The sequence below is a fragment of the Manacus candei genome, unplaced genomic scaffold, assembly GCF_025592945.1.
Source record: "Manacus candei isolate 608988 ecotype Guabito, Panama unplaced genomic scaffold, ASM2559294v1 h1tg000038l, whole genome shotgun sequence".
NCBI lineage: Eukaryota > Metazoa > Chordata > Aves > Passeriformes > Pipridae > Manacus > Manacus candei.
In genome coordinates this window covers 202,015-214,024 of record NW_026138086.1, presented here as the reverse complement: position 1 = coordinate 214,024, position 12,010 = coordinate 202,015, and the positions used below count along the sequence as shown (strand labels likewise).

Below are 12,010 nucleotides of genomic sequence, written 5' to 3'. Positions count from 1 at the left end.
CCTGCACGGATGGAAGAGCTTTCCAGCACGTTCAGATGTTTTGGGATCCTCTCTTGGTGCTTCCCAAGCAGCATTTTGCTGGATTTGGGGTTTGCTGGCCCAGGTCAGGGCTGTTCCCTCAGGGATCAGTTTGGACTGCAGCACCAGCCCCTCTCCAATTCACCTGGAATTCCCTCTGATTTTCTTCTCTTTGGGATCACAGTTGTCCTTTAGAAGAACACCAGCAATCCCAGAGTGAGCTGGGCCAGGGGAGTGCAGAGAATTCCTCCCTGAGCCCCAGCACTCCTCAGGACCCTCCTGGCCCAGCACATCCCCTCACACCCCCCCACCACTGGTGGTTCTTTTCCACCTGGAATTTTTGTGCATCTTCAATTCTTTCAAAGCATCAGGACCAGAACAAAGATCCCAGTGCAGAGACAAGAATGTTCCACAGCAGGGGACAAACACAGAGCAAAGAGCACTGTGGGGGCCAACCCTGCCCCTGGGTCCCACCTCTGGAGTTATCCCAGAGGGAAGAGCCCTCAACCCAACAATGGCCTTTACAGTGGCATCAGACAAATTATTCCCAAGGCAGCAGCTCCCAGGTTTTACCCCCTGCTCACCCAGAGAGCACCTTTTTTAATCTGAGCTGGAGGTGGGATTCCAACAAATCGAGGTGAAATATCTTGTTTTGTTGGAATCCCATCTCCAGCTCAGATTAAAAAAATAACAGCTACAAACCCATTCAACAAACTTCCAGGTGACAGTGACCCATAAACCAATATTAACAGAATTAATTATAAGCCATTCAGGCCACTAAGATCTTTTTGCTCTCAAGGAAATATATATATATATATATATATATTTACTCTCCTTCAGGCAGCAGCTTTGAAAACATTCTTTTCCCAGCAGAAGAAGGTGTAAACCTGTTTGTCAGAATGCAAATCCTTCTGCCCCTTGCAACAACCAGAGCCTGTATCACACCAGTTTATCAGCCAAGCACAACTGTCTGGCTCCTGGGAGCCTCCTGAGGGTGGAAGGAGGGCAGCAGGTTTCCAAATCCAGCAAGTCAATTTGCAGGCTGTCTCTGCTGCTTTTCTACTTCCCTGGAACGAGATAGAACTGCTACAAAAATGGGAATATTTCTGGTTCCTGCCTCCCAGAAAAATACTTCGTGTAAAAGCTCCGAGGCAAAGCCTGGCAGGATCAGGACCAAGAGTGTTGGAAAAGAAGTGGCTGCTCCAGGAACCAGCACTTGCCAGCAGAACCATTCCCAGAGCACTGATGGAAGAGCTGAACCTCCCTCCCTTCCTCTCCAGCAACACTTTGGCTGTTTGAACCCCCCCCTCCAATGCTCTGAATGCCCTTGGCCCCAACCCAGCAGGTGAGTGCACCAAAAAAACCCACTAGAGCAGCATTAATACCCCTCTTAGCTCTGTGTAACCAACCCAGGCAAGCATTGAAAACATCCCAAGCAAACCATATTTGCTCACTTTAAATTCCAGATTTACTGCTGCAGCTTAGAAGTGCTGATTGATTGCACAGGCAGAGTCAATAAAGAGAATCAATAGAAGATGCTCTGCTGAAGTACACAAGGAATTGAGGGGAAAAGGACTTCAAAAGCAGCAGCAAATGTTTCTGGTAGAACAACACAGGCACTTGTGTATTTACAGACTCTCCAGTCCCTCGTGGGACTCGAATTAGCAACACACTCCCTGCACTGAGAGGGATTGAAGTTTCCCTGCCCCGAACTTGCAGGGAGAAGGGAGGATTTTCCAAGGGAAGGTCGGGTTTTACCTCTCAGCCCCAATGCCCCCAACCCACAGCACAGCCCCACAGTCACCAGGGAATGGGCCACGAGAAAAATCCAACAGAGAGCAGGAAATCCAGGCAGGATTTGACCAGGAAAACCTCCCTGGTCCTGGGTAGGTGCTGGGTCTTATGGACAGTCACAGAATTCCAGAAGGATTTGGGTTGGAAGGGACCTTAAAGCCCATCCAGTGCCACCCCCTGCCATGGGCAGGGACACCTCCCACTGTCCCAGGTTGCTCCAAACTGCCCTTGGACACTTCCAGGGATGGGGCAGCCACAGCTCCTCTGGGCACCCTGTGCCAGGGCCTGCCCACCCTCCCAGGGAAGGATTTCATCCTAATAACTAATCCAAACTTACTCACTTCCATTTTAAAGCCATTTCCCCTTGGCCTGTCACTTCACACCTTCGTAAAGTTGTTTGGTTTTTTTTTTCCCCCCAGTTTATCCAAAGAAATGGCACTTAAAGCAGCTGGGCAGCATTTCCTTCATCACCTTCCAACCCCTCACCCCAACAAAACCCAGCAAAGAGGAACCTCAACATCAACCACACCACGTTCAGTTTTCAAGCCTTTTAAACCCCCCTCACACTCCGGGGAGTTTTCCCACCCCCAGAGAGCTCCCAAAATCCCATTTTCCCGAGGGAGGGAGGGAGGGAGGGGCTGCTGGTACCTCTGCAGACGGGGAGAGGGAAGTCCCAGGAGGCAGAGTTCTCGGAGCTGGCCTGGCACGTCAGCAGGGCATGGCCTTCCAAGAAAAAGCCTGGATTGCAGCTGTACCTCACTCTGTCCCCGAGGCTGAAGGTGGTTCCCTGCTGGATCCCGTTCTGGAGCCTTCCCGGGTTCCCACACGTGTGGCTGGGCAGAGCTGCCAAAGAAAGGGGCTCCTGGTTAGGGACAGGGCAGTGCCACCTCTGCCAGGGGCACTGCCCACAGGGAGGGGGGGCTCCAGGGAAATGCATCACTTCAAATAAAGCAACCGAGCTAAATATGCACTAAACTTACCTGTTGGATTGCTCCAGAATTCATTAGACCACTCAGAGTCAACAGTTAAAGATTATTGCTAGCTAATATAATATATATAATAATAGAATATTATATATATTTATATATTTTATTTTTATATATTATATATACTTATATATAATATATATATTTCTACCTAATATATATACACACATACCCCAATATATATACCTTATTTATATATATATTATATATATTTATATATATATTTCTACCTAATGTATATATATATACACACCTAATATATATACTTAATTTATATATATTATACATTTATATATATTATATATATTTCTACCTAATATATATATACACACCCCTAATATATATACCTAATTTATATATATTATATATTATATATATATAATATATATTTCTACCTAATATATATATACACACGTAATATATATGCCTAATATATATATTATATATTAGGTATATATTATATATATTTCTACCTAATATATATACACACACCTAATATATACACCTAATTTATATATATTTCTACCTAATATATATATACACCCCTAATATATATATACCTAATTTATTCCCGACCATGCAGGTTTTTGGGATGCTCTGGAACACGTCAGATGGCTGGAAAACCAGCACAGAACTAATGTTTCATTTGCTGTAATGATACTCAAACCCCCAATTTAATTAAATTACCAATGTCACTTTTTTTTTTTTTTTAAATGAACCCATTCCTGCTTTTATGTTTCCATCCTTTAAAATTAATGACTAGAACTTTATGCTATAAATAAAAATCTATCATTTTTAAAAGTCAATCTCTACCACGAGCCGCTCTCTGCTTAATGAACTGTGAAGAATCAGACAACCCTGACCTGCTCGCTATCTTAAAAATCAGACTTGAAAAACCAGGATCTCATATTAAAATTCTGCTTCATTTGGCTGCTTTCACTAATCTCTGGCTCCAGGAGGGAGCACACAGGAGCTTTTTGGGGGGAGGCAGCATTAACTCCTCCAGTGCTCTCCGGGTTCCTGCAGGAAAGCAGGAGCAGGGACGGCTCTTCCCAACACACCCCAGTGCACACCTGCAGGGGACAGGCAGCTCTCCAAACCTCTGCCTCCTGGAGGGGCAGAGCTGCTTCCCAAGGGGCTGGGGGCAGTGCTGTGCAGGAGGAATTCGCTCAGCCCTCAAACATCACCTGCTAAAATATCCCTTCCCCTGCAGAGGGAGGGAGAAGAGCCAAAGGATGCAGCGTTGGTGCTCCAGGGAATCACAGACTTGGTAAAGAAAAGACCTCCAAGACCCCCAAGTCCAACCCAGCACCCCCACCACCTTCACCACACGTCCTCAGTCCTCAGCTGCCACATCCACGTGTTGGTGACTCCCCCCCTGCTCCTGACAACTCTTCCAGTGAAGAATTCTTCCCTAATACCCAATTTAAGCCTCCCCTGGAACGACATGAGCCCATCTCCTGCCACTTGTCACCTGGGAAAAGAGGCTGATCCCTCCTGCCAGGGAGTTCAAGAGGGAGAAGGTTCCCCCTGAGCCTCCTTTTCTCCAGGCTGAGCCCCCTCAGTGGCTCCAAACAACACTTCTGCTGCAGAACCTTCCCCAGCTCCACTGTCCCTTCCTGAGAAATCCCCCAGCAGTGCCAGGAGGGCTTGGAGGGTGCAGGGCCTGGAGATGCCCTTGGAACCCCAGGACATCCAATGTGCCTTTGGAACCCCCTTCCCAGTCTTGGAACCCCCTGCCCAGTCCCCAGGACATCCAATGTTCCCTGGGCTCAGCTCTGAGTGACTCCCTGAGCTGGTGCAGCCCCTGCTTTGCCAGCCCTGGATTTGTGATTCTACTCCAACATCCCTGAGCAGAGATAATATTATTGCTCATCCTTGGCTGCCTCTAACAGCCAGACTCTCTGATTGCCTCAGAGATTAATAGAACTGTATTATTTACATCAGATGTCGCACAGAATAATATTATTAAAGCTTTGTCTTACCCATTTACCAATTCCACTGTAGATTAGTAGCATGGATTTTTTTCCCCCCCCTCCCCATAAAAAGCTTTGTTCCCAGCAATCAACATAATATTTTCCAGTGATTGTATGGAAATGAATGCAGCCACAGAGCAGATTTGTACAGATGAATAGGAGGTCCTGTTAGTCATTTTGTAGCTAAGTCTGTTTCTGCCCATGATGAATTTAGAGCAGTTTATTTTATTTGTCTTGATTTGAGCAGCTGCCAAAGCGTTATCTTATTTTATGACAGAGGAAAGGAAATAGGATTATTCTATTGCAGTTGCACCTGGAGGGCTCCTCAACATCCCTCAAATGTCACTCTCCCAGGAGTTATTTGTCCCTGGGGACCTCCCTGCCCAAGGTGACACAGAGAGGAACCACAATCCTGGTGTTAATTGGCAGCACAGACACGACCAGAGCCAGAGCAGAAGCTCTGGGGAGGAGGTGAGGTGAGAAGGACTGTCACATGAGGGGATGTGAGGCAGGAGGTTCTGATGCAGAAAGGGCATCTTTCCAGCAAGAAACATCAAGTGTCAGGACATGGAAAACACTCAGGAACAAACCCAGCAAAACCTGCAACTCTCCCACTCTCTGCAGGTTTCAATCCATCCTTCAAACCCACTTATTTGTCAGAAAGAAACCTGGAGGGCACCAGCCCAACCCCTGCCCAGCTGAGCTCCCTTCTGAGCTCCAAACTCTCTGCTTTTGTTGCTTTTCTCCTGCCTTTCAGTTCGAGCTCCTTTATCCCATCCTTTGGAACCTGCAGGTGCTCCAACCACTCCTCTGTTCTGGTGGAAGGTGTCCCTGCCCACTGGGCTTGGAACAGAGGAGCTTTGAGGGCCCTTCCCACCCAAACCCTCCTGTGACTCTGTGATTCTGCCCCGGCAGCACCACCTGAGATCTCCCCACGCAGCTTTTATGCCTCTCCTTGGAGGAGCCCCATCCAACAGGTGACTCACAGGTTTCAGTGTGTTGAAAATGAACCCAACAAAGTGGAAAAGGGAAGCACAGACTCGAGAAGTTCCCATCACCCAACCCCCTGAGCTGCCACAGAGCTCCCGGAGCCGCCGCTCTGCACCAGGAGCTTCGTCCCGTTCACCGACTTTCATTTTTACCCTCATTTCTTTCTGCTCCCAACCTTCCTCCTCCCCTTGCCAGTGATCACTCCTCTGCAAGCCTTCCCAACCAGGAGCTTCCAAAACCCCCCAGTGCTCGTCAAGCCCTGTTCCAGTTCACTCGGAATTAATTAGCAGCTCTGGAGTCATTAGATGTGACTCGACGCTTCCCTGGCCCCGCTCCCACCGCCACGACGAGCTCAGCCCGGCCCCATCAGCCCCTCCCAAGCCCCCAGAGCCTCCTGGATTGACAGGAGGAAAAGAAAAGGGAGGGAAAAAGAGCAGGGATGCTTTTCTTCCTGCAGCTGCTTCACCTGCTGCAGGTATTTGAGACCAAACTCAAACCCCGGCCCCGTTTCCCATTCAAATTAATCCTCAGCTCCATTTTCTCTGTTTGTATTGTCAGAATATAAAATAACCCCACTGTTTAATCCATCCAGCTCCTGCTCTCCAGTCTATTACCCTGTTTACAGAGCTAAAAGAAGCGTTTTTTATTGCCTGAATTATCCAGGGGAGTTGACGAGAGAGAGATTTCCACGCTGTCGTTGTTCTAACCTTGAAATCTTATCGAGGAGTGCAACTTTTATGATAGGAAGGCTGTGCATTATATCTCTTCATTCCCAACTAATTTTCATTCCTAATAAAGGAGAAAGGAAAGCAAGCAAGCCCTGCCAGAGCAGGCCCTCCCAGCTCCCCCCCTGCAGCTCCTCCAGCAGCAATAATTCATAAATCCCATGAAACGACGCCGCACAAACCGAGCAAAATAACAAAATCATTGACCTAAACTACTTGGCTCAGTCATCTCTGCAACACACATCTCCAAATTCAGCTCCACTGCTGTTTTTTTTAACCCTTCTTGGCATTTTCCTGCATTTCCTGGGGGAGGGGGGGGGGTGTGGAAGTCAAGGCATCCAAAGGGATCCTACGATTTGGACATCAGGAGGAATTTCTGCCTGGAAAGGGTGGTCAGGCCTTGGCAGGGGCTGCCCAGGGAGGTTTGGAGTGCCCAGCCCTGGAGGTGTCCCAGGAAGGGCTGGATGTGGCACTGAGTGCCCTGGGCTGGGGGACAAGGTGGGGATGGGGCCCAGGGGGGATCCATGGGCTGGGAGGGCTTTTCCAACCCCAGTGATTCCATGACTGTGCTGGAAAGCCATGCTGGGCAGAAGGATGTTCTTCCTAGAAATTCCAGGGGGAAACCAGATTTTTTAAGGAGAATATCCCTAAGATTTCCATCCCAGTTTTAAAAATTCCCTGAGATCCCTCCGGGGGACACGGACAGGGCACCTTTGGCACCCCAAAAAAGGTGTGAGCTCTGGGATCCACCCAGACCCCTTCCCTTCACTCTTCACCCATAACTTTTGGGCCAAGGACCACAGGGACCCTGACTCTCCACCATCCTTCACCAGTGCTTTAGTACAATCTGCTTTCCTTCAGAAGACTTTTAATCTTCCCAATAACTGTCCAGAGTGTGCTACAGCAAAAGGAAATAAACGCTATCTTTTTCATTTCACTTTATCCTTTTTTTATGTCATGATTTGTTTCCAGTATAGCCAGAGATAAAGCTAAATGGGAACTATTTTTTCCCCTCTAATATTTCTTTGTTCAACTACAGACCAGGCAGATCGTTACTTTTTGGATAATAACAGACCCAAATGGTTCCTCATCCATCTTTTTTGTGGTGGTAGTTCTGGGGCTTTTCTTTTTCTTTTTTTTTCTTTTTCTTTTTTTTTCTGGAAATCCATTTCCAGTTTTCAATTTACCTTTTCTGGAATGTGCTGCAGAGCTACTTCAGAGCAACTTCAGTGCAAACTTCCAAGAGCATTACCAGGCAGGCTGAGGGAGGAGTGGTTTAGATCTGATTTAGTCATCACAAAATACAGAAATAGCAAAATATTCAGAGCATGGAAGCAGCAGGATCAGAGGAGACACAGAAACAAATGAGGGTGTGGGGAGGAGGGATCCTCAACAGCTGGGACTTCATGCCACTCGTTATTTATACTTTCAAATAAATGTCATCACTTGCTGAGCACAGCAGAGGAAGCTGCTGCAGATCACAGAACTCCAGAGGAGTTTGGGTTGGAAGGGACTTTAAAGATCATCTCATTCCAACCTGGGCTAGTAGAAGACTGGAATGGGATGAGCTTAAGTGTGTGTTTAAAGGCTTCATTGAACTGGCATTTAACAGCTGCAGAGGAACCTGAAAAAACTTCCCCCGGGGAGGAGAGGGTGGGTTTACACTCCTTATCTCTCTCTCTGCCTCCCTGAGCTCAGGTGAACCATTCCAAGGGAAACAGAGACCTGCACAAAAGACAAGGCAAGGAGAGCAGTGCTGGGCTGGTCACCAGCACCAGGACACAACTGCAGGCACCAAAGGGAAAGCAGAATTCCAGGAGCTGAGCTGCCAGGGCACATCAGGGGCCTCCAGCCCCTTTTTGTGCTCATGGGGACTGAAAGCCAAGACTCAGCCTGAAAAGAGGGTGTCAGGGCTGCAAACCCAGCTTTGAACTGATCCCATCTAGACACTGGGTGCCAGTGTTGATCTGCTCTGCATTCTGCTGGAGAGGGGCCCTGGCCAGGGAAGGCTCTTTGTTCTGGTAAAAAAAAAAAAGCCACTTCCAACTTTAGAGCCCACATTGTTTGTCTGCTCATTGATCTCCTCGAGCTGTTGGCTCATTACCCAGCACCAGAAACTGTAGCCAGCTACATCTGTCTTAATAAATATTTCAGGGCAGAGGAAGGGCACCCACCACAGCACTTCAGCCCTGCTTTCTCCAGCCCCTCCTCTGGAGGCAGCAGGGTTGGGACCTGTTGGGGTTCAGGGTCTCCCCTCCAGCCCTGTGTGATCCCTGTGCCCCAGCACAGCCCTGCTGAGCCAGCCCAGAGCACCACACACAGCCCAGCCCTCCTTCTCCCAGTGCCTTCCATTCCCCAGCCCTCAGTCCTGGCTTTCCAAAGCCTTTGGGATCCCACTGAGCAGGTTCCTCTTCCCCAGTGAGCCAGGCTGAGTCAGCTCACAGCTCACCAGGGTCACCCTGTGAATAATCCACTGCTGGGGCCAGAAACCCCCGGAATTCACAGCTTCCAGTAGCTTCAGCTCCCTCTCAGACTACATAAGGTCTGGCTCACGCCCACAAATGACATGGGGAAAAACTTGTTTGTTTTCCTTTTTCAACTGCCTTCATAATTTATTCCTTCTAATTTATTCCCTCTGAACACTCCCCTTCTCTGTACCTTCCTTAGGAAGCCTGGCTGCCCAACAGAAGGGTCAACACTGGAGGGAAAACTAACCAGGGCATGAACCTTCCACATTAAGCAGTGAGATCACAGTGCCCTTGGGACCAGGAAAAGTGAAATATTACACCACTGACCAGAGCAGTTTATAGTCAAAGCCTCGGGGAACCCTGAGCTGACAGAGCAGCCACCTCCCACCAACACCCAGGAGCCAAACCCACCCCAAGGATGGGGCCACAAAGAGCTCAAGGAGCTGCCACAGCAATTCCATCACCATTTAGCTTCCAGCACTAAATTCATTATTAATTTGTGGTCATAAGTGATCAAAAACAAAACCCCAGATGGTAATTATTTCATACAAAGCTCAAGTGATCTCATTATGTCACCAAGGCACGGTCAGGGCTCTGGCCTGGCTGCTCAGGCACAGGTGCTGAGCTGGCAGAATCTGCCACAAAAGCAGCATTTTGGAAGTGATGCAGGAGCAGGAGCTCACCTGGAGAACAAGGGTTTAGTGTGGGATCTCCCCAGGGCCAGTGGGGCAACCATCTCCCAGTCCTGAATGTTCACAAACAGGAGCTTATTCTGCTTTCAAGGACCTTGCCCTGATGTCTCCTCTGCAACTGGAAGGCAGGGGTGGATTTGGGTGCTTCCCACCCTATTCCATGGACATCAGAGGGGGATTTATACAAGATTAAGGCAGGCAGGGGAGGGGAGAGGGGAGATGACCACGGGACCAGTGAAAAAAGGAAAAGCAACAGCCAAAAATCCCCATCGAGAAAATATCCACCAGCACAAGGGAAGCAGCTTCCCAGATCCAGCCAAAGCAGAGCTGAGCTGGGCTGGGGGGGGGGCAACAGCCCTGCTCTGAGGGTCACCCTCCTGTGCTCCCCTTGTTCCTGTGACCAGGAGAACATCTCAGCATCTCCTGCTTGCAGAGCCAGCAGCTCCTGGCAGAGCCATCCCTGAGCTTGGGGTGTGGATGGATCCCACACGTGGCATCCTGCAGGGGAGCTTTGCTCTGAGTGCCTGTGGTGGTTTGAGCCACCACAAAAACCCAAAATCCAATTTCCAGGCTTCCCACAATTTCCACCCCTTCCCACAATTTTTATCTCAGCACCCAAGAGAAACTTTCAGGCAAGGCACTCCTACAGGGGAAAAGGGGAAGTATAAATATTCATTCTACACAAATAAATGTACTGTACAAGCTAAAAGCAATTATATATACAATATTACACACTTCTATCAGTCCCTTTAAGCTTCTCCTTCGAAGGAAATCCATCCTGGATTCCAGCTGGGAGGTGACTCTCCTGTCACTTCTGATGGAAAACCTGAGAGCATCGGGGTGAGGGCACAGCCCCGGCACCCCAACCCCCTGCTGCTCCAAGAAAACCAGGGGAGGGATGCAGGGGAACCTGGAGAGACACCTCCCACACCAGGGTTCCCATCCTGCCATTTTACTCACCAGCAAAATGGGAAAAAATCACCTCGTTCCCTCTTCTCTCCCCCTGACAAGTCACTGGGAAGCTGCACTCACATGTCAGGGCTGTGTCTATCCAAAAATAGTCATTTAGAACAGTGTGATGGTCCAAATGGCTCAAGGAGACCTTAAATGTACCAGGAATTTATTCAGAGACATGTTACAAATGAAAAATCCATATACACACACTCCGAGGCATCCATTGGACAAACATTGCCATGGAAACAGGACAGATCTGCTTTAAAGGACACAGAGAAATGGGAAGAGAAAGGGCTGGGACTGAACCTGGAAAAAGAGACCTCCAGGTCTCAGAACTGGCCTGAATCTTGTTCCACTTTGGGGCAAAACTGCTTAAATTTCCCATGGCAGAGATTAAAGCTGAATCCCAGCTGGATGTTTAACCTGCACCACACAACCCCACACTGAGACCACCTTGGAGGAGCTCAAATGTAAAGGCAAAAACATCCTGCTCAGTTCCAACATGCAGACACCAAGGAGGGAAAAAGGTGCATTTTGCTGAGAATCCAACCTGAAACAGCTCCAAACTATTTCCCCTTCCTCTTTCCAAATCCACATCCATTTTTACCTGATGCTTTAATAGTTTAAATTATGAGCAGCACAAATCTACCCCCTCTAAGGATTAGGGAAGACACCCAACCCTTCACCCTCCACTGCAGATGCCACCAAAGGAACAAAACCTGTTTATTCCAGACTGTTCCCTTCCTCTGCCCAGCACAGGGAGCAATTCCCAACTTCTTGAAAGACTTCAGTTTAATGCCTTGAACATCTCCTGTTAAGAAAACACCAGAGCATGAGCTGAACAGTCTGCAGGGCTTGACCCCTTCAAAGAGCCAAGGCAAAGCACAGAGGAAAGTTCAACCCCTTCATGCTGGAAAGGAGAACTTCCACAGCACCTGTTTGACATGTGATTTAAGCTGAAAACAGGGAAACCTCTTTCCTCTGGAGGGGAAATGAGAGGAAGGCAAAGCAGTGGCTTGAGAAGCAAAAAACAGGGTCTGGCATGACTGATAAACCACATGGGATGATCCTCGTGGGTCCCTTCCAGCTCAGGGCATTTTATGGTTCTCTAACACCAGCTGAGCCAAAACAGGTATTTTTAGACTAAACCCCTTCAGGAGCTGCTCATCTTCTCACTGCTTCCCTCCATTCATTAGGGTTTTAATCAGGTCTGAACAACTGAGCTATCAAATAGATTCCAAAGCAGCCCAGCCAGAGTGGGTTATGCAAGGGAAGATCAGAGCAGGAGCAGAGTGGGTGGCAGACTGAACCCTCCCAAGCCAACAAAGCACCAAGCAACGGCCAGACTGCACTGCCACACATCCAGGGCGAGGGAGGGCTCTCAGCCCTGGCTCCTGCTGACACCCT

At 48.5% G+C, this 12,010-nt stretch overlaps 1 protein-coding gene across 1 annotated transcript in view; it reads right to left on the bottom strand.

Annotated features, from left to right (window-relative positions):
- Positions 1 to 12,010, bottom strand: part of CSMD2 (CUB and Sushi multiple domains 2) — a 245,256-nt gene that overhangs the window by 184,352 nt on the left and 48,894 nt on the right. The window contains exon 5 of the mRNA XM_051794414.1: positions 2,461 to 2,655. Within this exon, the coding sequence (XP_051650374.1) occupies positions 2,461 to 2,655 (195 nt within the window). The remainder of the gene's footprint in view (positions 1 to 2,460; positions 2,656 to 12,010) is intronic.